The sequence below is a fragment of the Pyxicephalus adspersus genome, chromosome 2, assembly GCF_032062135.1.
Source record: "Pyxicephalus adspersus chromosome 2, UCB_Pads_2.0, whole genome shotgun sequence".
NCBI classification, from domain to species: Eukaryota; Metazoa; Chordata; class Amphibia; order Anura; family Pyxicephalidae; genus Pyxicephalus; species Pyxicephalus adspersus.
In genome coordinates this window covers 73,924,690-73,941,430 of record NC_092859.1, presented here as the reverse complement: position 1 = coordinate 73,941,430, position 16,741 = coordinate 73,924,690, and the positions used below count along the sequence as shown (strand labels likewise).

The 16,741-nt window shown below is 38.1% G+C and overlaps 1 protein-coding gene across 3 annotated transcripts in view; it reads left to right on the top strand.

The window, feature by feature from the left end:
- Positions 1–11,629, top strand: part of FAM193B (family with sequence similarity 193 member B) — a 23,842-nt gene extending 12,213 nt beyond the window's left edge. For 2 of the 3 annotated variants that reach the window (XM_072401017.1, XM_072401020.1), the window contains 7 exons: positions 936–1,167; positions 3,048–3,230; positions 4,495–4,840; positions 6,055–6,253; positions 6,506–6,733; positions 7,463–8,345; positions 11,165–11,629. In XM_072401017.1, coding sequence (XP_072257118.1) covers positions 936–1,167; positions 3,048–3,230; positions 4,495–4,840; positions 6,055–6,253; positions 6,506–6,733; positions 7,463–8,345; positions 11,165–11,247 — 2,154 coding nt within the window. In that variant the 3' untranslated portion in view covers positions 11,248–11,629. The remainder of the gene's footprint in view (positions 1–935; positions 1,168–3,047; positions 3,231–4,494; positions 4,841–6,054; positions 6,254–6,505; positions 6,734–7,462; positions 8,346–11,164) is intronic. The other variant, XM_072401018.1, reaches the window with a different exon arrangement.
- The last annotated feature ends 5,112 nt before the right edge of the window (positions 11,630–16,741 follow it).

Genomic DNA, 16,741 nt, shown 5'->3' with positions numbered 1-16,741 from the left:
GGATATCATCTAACCTTTCTGCAATAAAAATACTACCTAATAAACTTTTTTTTTCTCATTTCAATCAACAAAGTGCTTTCTTGACCTAATGTCTTTTCTTTTTTTTTCTTTCCTTTTTTAGGCCGACACAATAAAATCTAATATATGTATTATTATTGTTAGGAAAAGTACAACCATTGTTTAACATGCCTTAGACCTAGGTCAGAGATGCTTAGACATTAAACTGTATTGAGTGGCCTGGAAAAGGTTGTTTAGACCAGAAGGAAGTCCTTTCCTTGCACACAGCTAAAGGTACTTTGAAATACATCATGAAATGACCAAAGGAACTTCTATATAAAGCTGCTTCATGCATCCATTGTTCTATATCTAGCTCATTGTGCCTTTTAATGGTATATTTCTGCAGATCTATAAACATCCTTTTGTTTTCCATAAATGTGTTATTGCAGTGTGGGAAGGATATTTATTCCATGTTTAATGACACAGATGTGCTTAAAAACCAAATACATAGATCTTTATTGTTTGACTCACTTTTTGCAGTATAGGTGCTGAGCAGTAGAGAATAGATATGGTGGAGCAATTTAGTAATAAGGAGAATTTCTGCTGTTAGCCCCCCAGGAAGTCTTTGCCATAAAGTGCAACTATGCCTAACTTGCCTACACTTTCTGTCTCTGGCACTTCCCATCTTCAGAGTCTTTTGTGGTCTTTATTAGCTAGGATGATATTCTTCCTAATGTGGATAGTAGTTAATTTGCGCTAGCAAAAAATATCATGTTTAGACTGTAAAATGGGCTGCACATGCATAGCTCGGTGTACTGTAATAGAAAAAACATTGACAGATAGAAACCTTATTTGATCCAAAAGGTGACAAATGACATTGTCTGCCACTCTTCACTATAGAAATCTAATCATCTAACCTCTTACTTCTCTTCTATCAGGTGTCTCTGTCACGCACATCCTGCAAGTCCCATAACTGTGGTGGATCACACTCCTCATCCTCCTCTTCATCTTCCTCTACTTCTTCCTCTTCTTCATCCTCCTCCTCTTCATCCTCTTGCCATGGAAACTCAGGAGACTGGGACCCCAGCTCCTTCTTGTCTGCCCACAAACTGTCCGGGCTCTGGAACTCGCAGCACTCCAATGGGATCAAAGGAAGAGGAGGATCGGCAGGTAGGTTATATGTGCATGTAACATAACAAGATGCAAATTGTTTCATCATTTAAAAAGCACATGTGTATTATGAGAAAATTATAGGATGTTTCCAGACCATATATATCTTCCAGTGTATTACTTTCTTCATAGAGCATTACCTGTTTTTGTTCGTTAGATGCTGAGAATAACCACCACAGTAGCTCCCTCACATAGACTGCCAAATGGGAGGGTCTGCTTACTTCCCAAAAATGATTGAAAGAGAGGGAGAAACCATAGGAAACCCTGCATCTCAACTACTATGGAAAGCAGTGGCCTAACACCTGAAGCGGAGGATGAGATTTTTAGTGTTCTAGCTTACATAAAACCTCAGTCTGTCAAGGTTGCAAAAAGGAAACCTTTTGTTTTAGCAGTTAAATGCACTTGCAATGAAAATATGTCCCTAATATTTTACCATTTGTCTTTGCAAATTGCCAGTCCCTGTTTTTTATTATTACCAGGGTAAGTAAAGGTTCCTATTCACCTAGATACATTTCCTCCCCTGAAAATAAGTGCCTACAGTATTTATTTTTAATTAAAGCATTTTCCCTCATGCATTTTTTAGAAATGTTTTTTCCTAGTATAACTAACAACTTTGTAAACATCTAGACTTGTGGAGTCCCTAAATCTACGTACACACGTCCCAACGGTTCTTGCCCGATAATCAGCTCAGGGCCGATATCTGGCGTGTGTACAGCGCCAGTAGTCCATCGTCCTAACGACCGTCCTGGTGGGTCCACGGATAATGGACGACTAACGATCCTAATGCAAGGAAGGGAGAGAGCATGCAGCAGTGTGCCGCTCCATCGTTCTCCCCCTCCCCTCTGCATAGAGCAAAACAGTGCTGTATGTACAGCACTCATTCATGCATCGTGCAATAAGTCGTTGGAAAGGATCATGAAAGATAGTTTCCAACGACTATTATTGCACATGTGTACGTGGCTTAAGTTGTTCAAAGGAAACTCCTTTCCTCTTGCATAATCTGTGTGCACATATTATTGCCCACTTAAGTACAGTTTGATTGTACAAGCTCCTTAAAATGCATGCTCAAAAAAATGAATACGCAGTACATTTGTCTCTTTAAAGTACACAAAAATGCCTGATGATCCTATCATAAATCCAGTGTGCCAAACTGAGTACGAATAGGCTTAATAATAGGAGCAATACCTGTATAACTTCTTACAGTGCCTGCTAGCTCCACTCCAGCCAATGCGTGTTCATTAAAAGGACAAGAGCCTGGTTGAGGCCTTTTTCCTGAATTGCATTTTTGACCCCTGTCAGGACCGCGTGTGGATAAATTTAAAAGCTGCATTATCATTTCAAAAGATAGAGGTAGGGCCAGAAGGCGGGACTTACATTGACTTAGGTGGTAGGAGTAATAGACCAGAAACAATAGTCTGGGACATGTAAGCTAAAGTGGTGAGGGAGTTGGAGATGGTATATCAGTGTGCTTGCACATATTGAGACAAAGACTGACTTGGTATCGAGGAACGTTTGGAGCTATCCGCTATGTCTGTTTATAGTAGGGACCTTAGTTCAGCTAGAGTTTGAATTGCTCACATAATGGAGTTGCTCTATGAAGTGGAAGGTAAGGCTTTAATGCTTTTATCACCAAGCTCCTATTTTTTCTAGTGAACAATAGTAGAAATTAGTGTAGTGAGGAGTGTGTATTAGCATTATTTATTTTATTTAGCTCTTAGGTATGTATAGCTGTGTGCATAATACAATACTTATATACTAAACAAAAAAAAAAGTGATTTAAAGATGGACAAGATAGATTGTTTAGTTTTCTTTTTTTAGATGTTGCTTAGACTTGATCTGTGTCTGCCTTTTTTGGACAATGTGTGCATTTTATTCTGTAGGAAAAAAAGGCAGCAGGCTTCCGCCATCACCAGAGCGTGGCAGCAAGACCTCAAAGTTGTCTGGTTTAAAGGTGTGTCCATATAGCTCCTCTGGTGCCAGCACAGGAACACTCCCTACCTCACTTAACTTCTGTAAATCTTCAAAACAATTCAAAAGTATGTGCCATAGGCCATCATCCCCAGGTTAGTACAAACATGAGAATTATAATTGTATCTGCTAGTATTGTGTTTAGCTTTTTGCAGCTACATTTTATATTTGTTTATCATTTGAGGTCTGGAAGGACCACTTCTAAATTAGAATGAGCTACTTTCGCATGATTGTTTGTTTGTTTTTATTTGTCTTGTTGAACTTGACCATCTTCTAAACAGATCAAATCTAGGATAACCGATTTCATAATTGACTTTGAATGGTTGATTCCATTAAAACCCTGAGCAACTGATGTTGAAAAAACAATGCAATGACCTAAATTACATTTGTATGAATACCACATGTAAAACTAATGGGTAATGATTGTGAGATGATTTTTTTTCACTATGCATAATCTTTTATGATGTTGCAAATTTGAAGAATCTTGATAGCTATGTTTTAAAGTAAACCTGTCACTAGCAGGCCTGACTTGTGCTACTGCCAAGATCTGGCATTTAGGTTCCTGGCTAGGTAGAGGCAAGTCTTCCTATATGTGCCATGTTTATCATCAATCCATCCTGTTTGCTTACGTTTGGTATGAGTTGCTAGTACAGTTAACCTTTAGGCAGGCTTGTATTGACCTGAAAAATGACATTCTATGGCTTGATTAGGGAACTGGAATCTCCTGTAAAAAGAAAATGACCTTTCTAATTTTCAATGTAGCATACATCACTTTTAGTTAGATTTGTGTTTTAAAAATGTGACCGACTTCAGCATCGACCTGTATGTCAGTAACATTTGCCTACAGAGCTAATACATTTTTGCATACACAGTCTCAAAATGATGTGTAGGTATGACAAGCACAGCTTGTTCTTAAATCAAATTTAAGTAACCTCCTCTGTGTGATGCAAGTACCATCTTAACCTACCTTCTCCACTGGATTGTGAAAGAAAATGGCAAAGGTCAGCTCTTGTCCTCCACACGTATTGGAACAGTTGAGCAAAGTATGCCTGCTGAGTTGCATTTTTATTTTTTTCAACATGAACTTTTATATAATACAAACATTTTTGTAACATATCAGTTCTGTCACAAATCCCAAAAATTAAAGTTTATTTCTCTATTTAGGATTAGTAGGAGGGTCCACATATTTCACCCTGTCAGCTAAAAATATAGTTATTTGTAGGATTGTCATGTTGTGGTAAAGTGGACATGAGTTTGAATTGCTGGCATGGACAAGTAGTGAATGGTCTTTGCTGTGTTTACCTGTTTGTGTTCTTAAAAGCATGGTTGTACCTCACAGATTGTGTTTTCTTCTGTTAGGGGAAGCTTATCGTTCAGAGCACAGTCACCATTCCGATCCTAGTGCTCCTCCAAACAGTCCAACTGGACTAGTGTCTCAACCGCCGGTCTCACCGCAAAGTTCTCCACACCCATACCTCCCTTCCTCAAATTCCACAGTTTTTTCATCTTTTTGTGCATCCTCCAAAGTCACCATCTGTCCAAACTCTGGAGCTCACAGAAATCCTCATTTAACAGGGTCCAACCCATCACTCCTAAAAGTAAATCCACCTCCCCCACCACTCTCTGCCTGTAGCCACCCCTGCAATGGACACTGCAATGGCACAAATGCACTACAGGGAGGAAGCGCACCTGGGACCACCACCAGGTAAATACTTAAAACTGTTCTTGTTTCTTCTTCGGTTAATTTTTGTTTGCATAAATTACAATAGTGCCTCCCAATAGATATAAGTAAAGAAGGTTAAGTTCATTGGGGCAATATACCTTTCTGCTATGCTCACTTTCTTGATTAGTCCTTTGTCATGATTCTGTCATGAGAAAAGTATGGGGTCTGCCATTGCTGGCCCCCTAAACAAGCTGGATGCCTGGCTGTTTCTGACTGAACAAGCATGCGTTATGGAAAAGTGATAACAATCTCCATACTTGTTTTGACACAACAACTGGATTTAAAGTATCAAAACCAAAGCCAGGCCTATAGAAATACTAGAGAAGAGCCTTGCAGTTGCTTTAACAAATATGCCTATTTCATTAATAATAATAAAAAATGGATCATGTCATGTGATAGCAAATGTTAGGATCTTTGTGCTATGTATTTGCCTCCATTCCCTAGGATTTTTCATTATGTCCCTGTCTCTGGGCGTGACATTTTATTTTATAAATTTGTAAAATTCCTTCTCACAAAGAGCAGGCAGCACAAATTGTCTGGCTTTGACTTTTGTTTGCCCTAAAACACTTTTCTGTGCACTAGTTGAAACAATCATGTTTGTCCCCCTGTCCAGAGATTTTTATTCAGCACTAGAGCAGGATGAATAATGCAGTGGTTCATTGACCAACTAAGTATACCCAGGATCAGAAAAGTTTTTTTTTTTTCTTGAATTTTTGTGTACTATGCTGTGCAAAAAAAAGTGTTTTGTAAATACTGACATCGCATCGCAAGTTCAACAAAAGTGAAAATGCATATTTTAACTTTTAACTCATGTTTTAAACTCTACTTTACATTAGTGTAAAATGAACTGATGAGCTCAATTAAATGAATCATATCTTATAAGGCAGTGTTTTTCAACCTTCTTTGAGCCACGGCACATTTTTTACATTGAAAAAATCCTGCGACATGCCACAAATCAAAAATGTTACAAAATGAAACTCTGTAGCTATTTCTCTTGTCTCTAAGAATAAACAAGGCAATTATGCTACCCACTGACATGGGAAGAGTATTCCATTACTTAGACACTCGGCAATGGTAATTGGATAATTTCCCACGGTACACCTGAATATCTCACGGCACACTGGTTGAAAATCACTGGTTTAAGGAACAAAGAAAAATATTTTTGCTTCTCACTGCAGATCTTCTAAATGTTTTAGGGATGCAACATCATGTCGAGGACACAAGTTTTCTAATTTATCACACTGCTCCAATTTACAACCCTGTGATGCAGATGAGGGTCTAGGGGAAGATGAAGACAGTAGCTCAGAACGTAGTTCATGTACTTCTTCCTCCACTAACCAACGAGATGGCAAGTTCTGTGACTGTTGCTACTGTGAGTTCTTTGGCCACAACACGGTAAGCTATTCTAGGTTCAGCTTGCAATGAAGGGTACAAAACTAAAATTGATGAAACAGTCCTTGAAAGTCTAAGCCCCCTTATTATTTTATAATGGCTGGATAACCACATGTTGGGGCAACCATTAACTTTTTGACTCTCTGTAAGATTATCTTTCTTGCATTTTGAACAATCCACTGCAACCACTAGTGTCTCTTTCGTTTTCACAGAAGTGTCTTTAATTCAATGGAGAATTTCTTTCCATATGTTTAGCCACCTCCAGCCCCAACGAGTCGAAATTATCCAGAGATGCGTGACAAACTTCGATCGCGTTTGACCAGGAGGAAAGAAGAGGTCCCACTGAAGCTACACGCTTCAGGAGAACAAGCTGTGGACCCCCGTAATGTTGATGAACTTTTAGATTTCATAAACAATACTGAATCCAAGACAACAAGTGGTAATAAAGCTGCAAAACGAGCAAGACACAAATTGAAAAAGAAGGTGAGTGTGGCTTGCAGAAAGCAATAAAAGCATCCCCCAGGTTTAATTTTACAAAACTTTCCTAAAATAAAGGCATGTAATGTGAAATTGTAGTCTTTGTTACCTGATAGAAAAAAAAAAGGTTTTTACCGTGCATCTTAAAAGAAAGTTGTGTTGCTTTTGAATAAATAGTAGTTGGCAGATTTAACAAATGTTTTTTCTGCGCTATATTAAACATTAGATTTAATTAAAAAATGTAAAATCTTAACTATTGCTTGGGTTGTTATAGTACAGTTGTGGATTGAAGTACATGTGAGTATCAGCCAGTCAGAGGGAAGCCTTCTCACAGACACTTTGCCCCAACAAGTCTAAAGGAAGAGCGTTAATAGGTAGCCAAGCTGATCGTCTGTATTATCAGATGGCATTACAACATTACATGGTTTATTGCATGCAGAATTTTTGCCTGTAATCTGTTCCAAAAAAAAGCGTGCAAGCCATTGTCCCATTTGAAAGTCCATGGGCTCTATTTATCAAATGGGGATTCTGACATTCCTTGGTGGGAGTCGGTTACTGCTGTTGAAACACATGGACACATGTTGAAACACATGTGAACATGAATATTCCCACGAGGGAATCGAGCAGTTTAACCTGATTCCTTTGTTTCCAAATTGCAGAATTAATTTTTGAAATTTGAAACGGATTATGATAGTTATTAAACCTGTTAAAAAGATTATTTCCTTTCATTTCTAGGAAAAAGCCCTTGAAGAAGCCAGTGCTCAGAAGTCATCAGATATCTATAGTTCTGTGGAGGACACAGAAGCTCCATCATCTGGGGAGAAGCTGCTGCAGTGGCCTCAGCTTGAGTTGGAGCGGGTTAATAGTTTTTTAACAAGCCGGCTCGAAGAGATTAAGAACACCATCAAAGACTCTATTAGGGCTAGCTTCAATGTCTATGATCTCAATCTTGATGTCAACGATTTTCCCAAAAAAGCAGCTGTGTTGGAGCAGAAAAATTTGCTCTCCCACCTTAATAATTCCACTGATCTCCAAGAGATTGATCTGGACCTGTCTCCTCTTACACTTGGTGTTTCAAAAACCCAGGATGCAAAATTGACAGACGAACAAGTTAATACTTCTATGCAGTCTGCAGAAAATGGTGTTGTAAAAAGGCTAAGTGCTGTTCCGAATCTCTCTCGTATGATCCGGGTTCAGTCTCAGAAAAACTCAGAATCTGGGGAAAGTGGGGATAAAAATTCTACCAGTACCCCAGAAAACCAGGTATTGGTTAGTTCTGAAAATCAGAAACCGCAGGTTCCTTCAGGAGCTCCTCCTCCCTCTGGAGGTCGTACAAAGAAGGGTAAAAAAAATGGCCTCCAAACAAAGAAGTGTGAACCTCAAAGACCTACTAAAACCGGTACAACAGGAGGAAAAACCCAGCGGAAGCCTTTACCTGAGAAATCAGAAGAGACTTCAAGGAAAGGACCAAACACTGTGAATTCAGTTACCTCCAAGGCAGAAAAAGAGAAAAATGAGCCAGGTGATTCTGAAAGGACAGATGCCAGAGCAACTGCTAGTTCTAAAAGTAAATCAAAGAAGAGTGGAGACCAAATGGATACACTTAATATTTCTATAGGTAAGTTTTTTTTTTTTGTTTTTTTTTTCAGATCTTGCTTTTCTAACTGTATCTGTAAGCTGCGGCAGGTATATGAAAATGGAAACTGATAAATGCAGAGCAAAACTGAAGAGATGTTGAATTTAGAATGCATACAAGACTTTATAATTTCCTAGATAATAAAAATAAAACCTGGTTTGGTATTAGACAAGATATCCAGTTGTTAATAAATGACATTTACTTACATTGATGCATGATCTGTGTTTAGATAGTACATCCTTGTAGCAGCTTAGTGACTGTTAAGGTGCGTACACACTTCCAATTTTTATCGTTCAAAACGAACGATCGTTTGGGCAAAAAATCGTTTGTAAAAAAGTAACCAACGACGCCGACGAACGAGGAAAGTCGTTGGAAACGAACGACCGGACCGGCGGATCGGATTGGACGACGATCGTTGAACATCGTTCGTGTGTACGGTCGTTCGTTGATCGTCCATGGGCTGAGCATGCGTAATGAACGAACGTTCTTTCACTTTCCTGTCGTGCACATAGTTCCTCTATCGCTCAAACGATCGTATCTATTGTGTGTACAATATCTACGAACGATCGTGTCGTTATCTCTATGTGCAGGATCGGTGCTATACGATCGTTCGTAGATATCGTTCGTCGTCCAACGATAATAATTGGAAGTGTGTACGTAGCTTTAGGAAAGTTGATAGGAGATATCCTGAGAAGACTTCCTCTCCTGCACCTTTTTACAGCATGCCTGAGTGAATAGAGGGTCGTACAAGAAGTCCATACCTTGCTTCTCAGTTTTTGAAAAGGGCGAATATTCATCTCGGTCATAGATTTTTTCCCAACAATCTTCATGAGAAATAGCTGCCATTTCCAGCCTCTAAAGCATGAAGTATTGCTACCCTTTTGCATGCCTCAACTTTTATCCAAGCAACATTTTGGGATGTTAGTTTTGGGCAATACTAAATGTTTCTTGGCCTGCCATTGATTGTGCGGCATTTGAAAATATTGGCTGGATGTTTTTCTTTGTTAGTTATGCAGAAATAAGCTAGTACCATAACGGCTATACAGAGAGCTTGGCCAAAAGATATTGCCAAATTACTAATATGTTGGACAGAAAATTGTTGTTCAGGCAACTGATATTTTATAATGAAACAAAGACCCTTTGTAAATTTCTGCCATAACAGAAACTAGCTGCTTTCAAGATAGTCCTACGATAAAGGTTTGTGTAAACGACTGATACAACAACTTGTGATTTACAAGGTTGCAGCTTGTCACAAATTTCTCATTTGGCTTCTACCTGGTGAATGCATTGCTTAACTTTCAAATCTGTTACAGCTGGCTTTTTGGGAATTTTGGATCACAGTTTGTAGATATACTGTAAACCTGTTGCTGATTTGCATCAACTGTGTAACTGTTCATTTGCTTATCCCCAGTGTCCACTCTTTAGAAGAGGTCATTATAAGATAAAGAAATGTTGTGCCGTATGGTCTCCCAGAGTGTTCTTCCTTATGTACTATAAGACTATTAAGAATCTTATGTGTGTCTAGTTAACCTCTTTAGTGACTTGAAGTGTACCCAACCAGATGAGTGAGCTTTTAATCTAAATACAGTTTTTTGCGTTGTGTACAGTGTATGTATGCAAAAACTTTTATTGAATTAGATAGAATGTGGAAGAGTTGGCTTCTCTGTAAGGTTATATTTTTTGGTCTCTGATGGAAAGGTTCACCCTCCCCATTGGATTTGATGACCCTTGTCTTTTGCTTAAATTTATACATGCTGCCTTTCACTTTATAGTTCTGCTTATTCTGGTTTCACTCTTTTGAAGGGAGGCTCTAAAAAAAAACACTATTACAACAGGTGTTAAAACTCATGATCATGCATGTTGCTATGTGTGTTTCAGTACTCGGGGTGCAATCAGTTGGCTGGTGGATATAGAAGAGCATCCATTAGTGCCCTTCTTTGCATACTGTGTCTGTGCTATTAAAACTGTCCCAGTGAGAAGGGCTGCCAGGGGAAGTAAATTGGGGTTTCTGAGAAACCGCAGCTTAAATTTTTCATGAAACATTTAGGATCAACGCTATGCAAGTCAAAATTTAAATGTGGACGTGTATGCTTGAGATCAGGAGGTTGCTTTTTTTTCCCCCCTCATTTTTTTGTTTTTTACTACCTTACTTCCTTTAGGTTTGTATGCAGCTAAACATTTGGTATAAAAAAAAAAAAAATCAAACAGACAAATGTTCTACATAATCTAATATCAAGGTTGTCACAACTCCTAAATTAGCAAGCAAACAGGGAAAAGAATGTAGAACACTGTATTTGATTATGCAGCAATTTACGATTGTGGATACATTTCCACCTGTTTCTTTCCCTATGGATCCAGCTGAACTAAAGCTGTAAATTATACTGGGGGAAATGACCATACAGTTGTTGGTTTTTTTTTTTTTTGTTTTTTTTTTGTATACATAAAATCATTATAGTAAAGTTAAATTATATCCATATTCTGTAGTAGTAATGGTGCCTGTACTGTGGCTTAATTAAGGTTTTGTTTTTGTGTGTTCCTATTTTGTCAAGTATATAAAAGTGCTTTTTATTTTTGTTTTAAATTTGTTGTGAGATTACACCTTTCCTAATGCTGCCATCCTTTGGATTCATTAGTCACTATGCCGCAGATGGGCCAGACTCACCAGATACAAACAAAATGTTGTTTTTCCAGCTAAACTAGTGAAAAACTCTAATCACTTTGATTTGAAGTTTTACTAATCCTATTCTATGAATCATGTATTCACTTTTGGTTTTTTTTTTTTTTTTTTGGTTTTTTTTTAGTAGATGATGTGTTCCTTCCTAAGGATGTGGACAGCATGGAAATGGATGAGACTGATCGAGAAGTAGAATATTTCAAAAGGTAAGATGGATGTTGCATTGGGCTTGTAATATGTTCCAGTTTCATTCACATCTAGGCATGTTTGCACTGGTTCACTTTAGGCACGAATATTGTGTTTTAACGCAGGAAGGAATATAAGGGCTTGTTGTCTCCTTGTTTGGAGAATTCATCTTACTTGCTTTGTGATTACTTGGGTTAGGAAATGAGGGGGGAAGTTTGTCTGATAGCTGTACAGCAGTAGCCAGCTAGGCTAACTTATAACATAACTTATATTATTTTCTCCAAAACTAAAAAAAGTTCTCTCCTACTTCATATTCTAGGGTTACTCCACATATAGTTTTTCCTTCCAAATTCTGACCCTCTTTTAGGTTCAATGGTGCCCAGTGTCATTTAACTCCCCATTGTAAATAAGCTTTTTTTTTTTTTTTCAATCATTGCCAACAGCATTTTATAGTTCTTGTATTCAGGTCCTCATTGTTGGCATCACACCTGGCATGAAATCCATTTTGGATCATTCCCTGCGAAGAAATGGAATGGTATTTGTGCGTTAAGAGAAAACGTGCCATAATGCTTTGAATGTCAATATTCATTTTTTCCTAGCTTTTATGTGTTAGAAGCACATTCATTACATTAGATTCACACAGGGAACAAAAAATCAAATTACGAGTAAAAAAAAATATTATATATTTTTTTTCTGCCTGTAAGATTAGGGGTCTGTTTGCCTTTTGGGGCTGTGCTATGTAATGTCTGTACACTACATTGAAACAATGGCTACATTACTGGAGCTGCTATAGTAGGTTATAAAAGAAACGGTTTCTGCATCCAGCCCAAATATAGAGGCCAGCAGATGACACTTGACCCCTTATTCCCTGCAGCAGGGACTTGTAACAAAGTTGTCAACAACCCAATACATTAGAAACGCTTTTAGCACCTTGAAAGTCTTCAGTCATTGATTATTTTCATGGTGCATGGTTGTGCCACTATTTTGAGTGTTTTTTACCTTTGGCAGGTTTGTAGTGCTGTTAGTCCTATCGACTACAGGCTTTTAAGATGCTACAGGTGCCTTCATTTGTAGACTCTTAAAATTGGGGAGGGACAGCAAAAAAAGATTGACTTAGCCCCTGCCAACTTTTCTCATCACAACTTTTAAAATGTTTTTATTATTAGATTTCACAATTGGCCTTTGTTCCCATTTTTTTTTATTGAAGCATGCTTTCTACCTGTGCAGGAGGATGGCCCTTCCTCACAAATCAAACTGTTAAGTGTGGTTACACTACCAATAGGGGGCCTTTAAACAAAATAACTCTGTTTACTCCCTTTCTTGTAGGCTGGGTCCTAAATATATATCACAATACCACAATATCCCTTCAATAAGAAGTCATTAGAATGTTTATATTAAAGTTAAGAGATGTCTAACATCTTTCCTGTCAGTTCCATTAGGACTGCCCCCCTAATGGGACTGTCATTGGCCACCATTATTCTAAAACTATTACTGTATCCTTTAAACCAGTTCATTATCCATCACTTCTGTTTCTCTACTGTGTGTGAAGCTTTCAGAAGGGTGCATTGGGAAGGTTCTCTGTTTTTACCAGAGCACCTTTAATAGCCCCCCTTTCTTTTGCTATGTGTATTTCCCATGCATTGTCTTTTATCAACCAAAATAATGTATCTGGCTGCAGTAGAGGAAGACAGAAATAGTAGGTCCTATTTTTTTTTTCATCTGTATTTTTATTTCATGTTATTTTTACCTGACAGCTGGTGCTACGCTGGAATACACCATGGGATTCTGGACTTGAAAAGCAGGATAAGCAGGTCCAGTTCTCTGGATTCAGCATTGGATTTTAATAATCTGTTTGCCAAGTGTATATTGGCTTTGCTGTGTTTTTTTTTCATTTTTTATTTACTTTTTTATACTGTGAAAATCTTTCATTCAGAAAGATTAAAATGACATTTGACACAGGTGAAATGGAGTCTAGTCTTTTTTGACACATACATTCATTGGAATTTCCTTTTATTTTCTGGTATAGTTTTGGTACAGTAATCATTTCTTTATACACCACCTTCTACATCCTATAAGTACGCATCCCTTCACATATGCAAGATGGTAGCACTTCTCCTTAGCTAGGCTTGGCAAGGCAGCATGTGAGATCTTCTGGTACAGGCTAAAAATGTTTATTTTATTGGATAAATGCAGGGCAGTAATCCTTAAGCTTGCCAGAGTGATGGGGTTGATAAAGAAATTGGTAGTCAGAACTGAATGGTATGTAATTAAAGCCCAACTATAGAGTCTGATGTTTATTGTAAAACCTTTTATTATTTACCAGGTCTCAGTTCCTGGCAACAGTTCAAATAATTTGAAAATATTTCAGCATCGTCCACAAATATTTTCCACTTGTTACTTTAGTTTTATTACAGTGGCTTTAGTATAATAGAGCCTACAGCTATGTATTGTAATTGAAACAATTAAAATGGCTTTACATTTTTCAGCAAAAGAGCAGTCTAGAATAACTATGTGTAGTACATCTCGAAGTGAAGGGTACAGATGGGACATTCCAAAAGAAAACTTGGGAACTACTGTAATAATACAACCATTATGTGTGCAAAACATATCTGAAGCTAAAAGCGGGACATGAAATTCAGCCAGGGTCATCCTTGAAAAATTACTACCTTTCTGCATCTAGGACTACCTTAGTAAATATATTAATTCAGTTAATTTTTTCCCTCCATTTATTAGGACTTGAACAATTTGGGGAAAAACAGCTGTTTACAGCATGCTCTCATTCCTTGTTTTAAGTTTTGTACATCTAAAGATGGCCATACTACTCATACTGTATTATGTAATACCTTGTGAATCTAAACCAGACTGTACAAAGTCTGGTTAAATGGACAAAGAACTGAATAATTGTATGTTCTTGGGATAAACATCCTTAACAGATTACACACTGGATTCAATAAAAATATACAATATAAAGAAAATCTAGTAAAAATGTGGGCACTCTTCAATGGAATTTGATTAGGAATAATCTTTGGACTATCAATCACAGTGGAAGCAGGAGGGGTGGAGGAAGTTACCACCACATAACAATAAATATTGGAGAGCACTTCTATTGATTAGTAGTTGACAAAAAGTCAACCTCCTACCAACTAACAGCTAATTGAATGTTCCTTGCACATGGTGTGTGAAAAAGGTCTTCCAGTTTTTTTTTTGTTGTAACATTGTTTTAATTTCGTATCCGGAAGCTCCTTTCGGTTTTAGAAACAAAATTTCATCCACGTTTTCATTCCTTACCCGAAAAGATACTGTCATAAACAGAGGTGCCACTGTATTAATCTAGTTGCCCTTCTCTGCACTCTCTCAAATTCTGCAATGTCCTTTTTGTGAACTGGTGCCTAAAACTGGACTGCATATTCCAGATGTGGTCTGACCAATGCTTTGTATGGGCAGCATTATATCTCCATCTCTGCAGTCTATTCCTCTTCTAACCCCCCTAGTGTTCTAATTCTATCCATATTTCCACACAAAAAGCATTACATTTGTTTGCATGGAAATTTATTTTACATTGTAGGCCTATAATTCTTAGGCATAACTCACCAAAATATGTCCAATATTCAAAAACACTAAAATCTGGTAAAGAAACATGTAACATAACTACAGTATCATGTATAAATATATATATATATATATATATATTAGTCTGTCATTTGCAATCCCTATTTAATGTACAGCGCTGTGTAATATGTTGGTGCTATATAAATCCTGGTATTAATAATAATAATAATAATAATAATAATGTAAAGATTGGACTCAATACAGCTATTGTGTATAAAATCCAATACAAAATTATTTGAATTTCCCGCTGCTCCTCCCGCCCACACTGAGGCACACACTGATGTCACCGGGAAACCCCGGAGACCGTCTCTGCAGTCGCCGGCTGGAGATTTGAGGAAGAAGATGTGTCCCGAGGACTTGCAGGGACCAGCAGGACGCTGGGGGTCACTAACAGAACCAAGTGTTTTTTTTTTTGTTTTTTTTTTTTAGCGACCCCGAGTGTGACTTGAGATTACTGGTTTTTGCATGGAAAATCCCCCCTGCAGTCACACTTGGGAATACCGCTAGGGGGGTTAATACAAGAAAGTATTTGGATAGCTTTAGGAATTGCAGCTTGGTATTGCATGCTGGTATTAAGTCTATGATCTACCAGAGCATGTTCTTAGTCCCCAAGTGCCTAAAGTTAAATTTATCAATGCAAATGTAATTTGCCACTTTGTTGCCCAATTCACTTTGTTCGCATGGTCCCTGGACTGTACTTGTCAATGATAAGTAAAGCCCAGGGACCAGTCACTGCTGATTGGAGGCACTTGCCCTGCACCCACATGCCTCCAATCAGCTGTGACTGCAGGCATACTGAACTCACATGACCTCTCAATGGAGATGTTCCATTGAGAGGTCATATGAGTTCAGTACGCCTGATAAGTACAGCCCAGGGACCGTGGGAACCTCATTTCAGGTGAATTACTGTGAACAAAGGTAAGTAATAAGTAAGTACACACAAATCACATTCATGTATTAACCTCCCTAGCGGGGAGGTTTTATATGTCTAAGAGCGGTACATTGTTTTTCATGAAAATGTATTTTACCTTATAATAGTATGAGTATAATAAAGTTTGAAACACAAAATCATGTAAAAATAATCATGTAATAAATAAATAAATCATGTAATAAATTGAATAAATTAAAAAATCTTTTTTTTCCGGAATACTTACGTCTGGTATCCCAAGCATCTCAGGCATGCGCAGAAGAAACCTTTTTTTGTTGGGGGAAAAAAGATCGGAAATTTTTTTTTTCATCCTACGTTACCCAATTTTGACCCAATGCAGGACACCCCCAGATGGATCGGACTGCCCTGTGGGATTGAAGGTGTTTTTTTGGCAGCTTTTAGTTTGGTTTCTCTTTAAACCTGTGCATGAAGGTGTTTTTTTATTTGCATGACTCTTTCCAAAAGCCACCGCAGAGCTGTGTGCCTCACATTATAAAGTGTTGGTCAGTGGTGGACATACAGAGGTGCAAATTGTACCACTGCATGAGGGCCCTGGACCCTCTTCAACAAATCAGGGACCCCCACATCAGTCAAATTGTAATGATGGTGTGAAGTCAGTTCTGTACAGGGCCCACTGCTGGCTGAAACCACCATTGGTATCGGTGTGCTTGTGACGCCATTTCATTTGAGTGGCATCCAAATGCACCTTGCTGATGGACCTGCAATGCATAATAACACAGCACTGCTGGGAAAACATACAGATAATAGGCTGCCTGACCTCACAGCTGGACATTATTTTGTAACTATAATATAGAATATCACAACCTAAATTTTATTGCCTGTGTGTCATCATTGGAGAGATTCGAACACATTAGCATTGTTGTCTATGGAGCTTCTCATACGCGTTACAAGAATGTTTGTATCTTCTCGGCTACCGTACGCGGTGTGCAGCGTCTCGCTTGGAGACTTCTACCCTTCCCT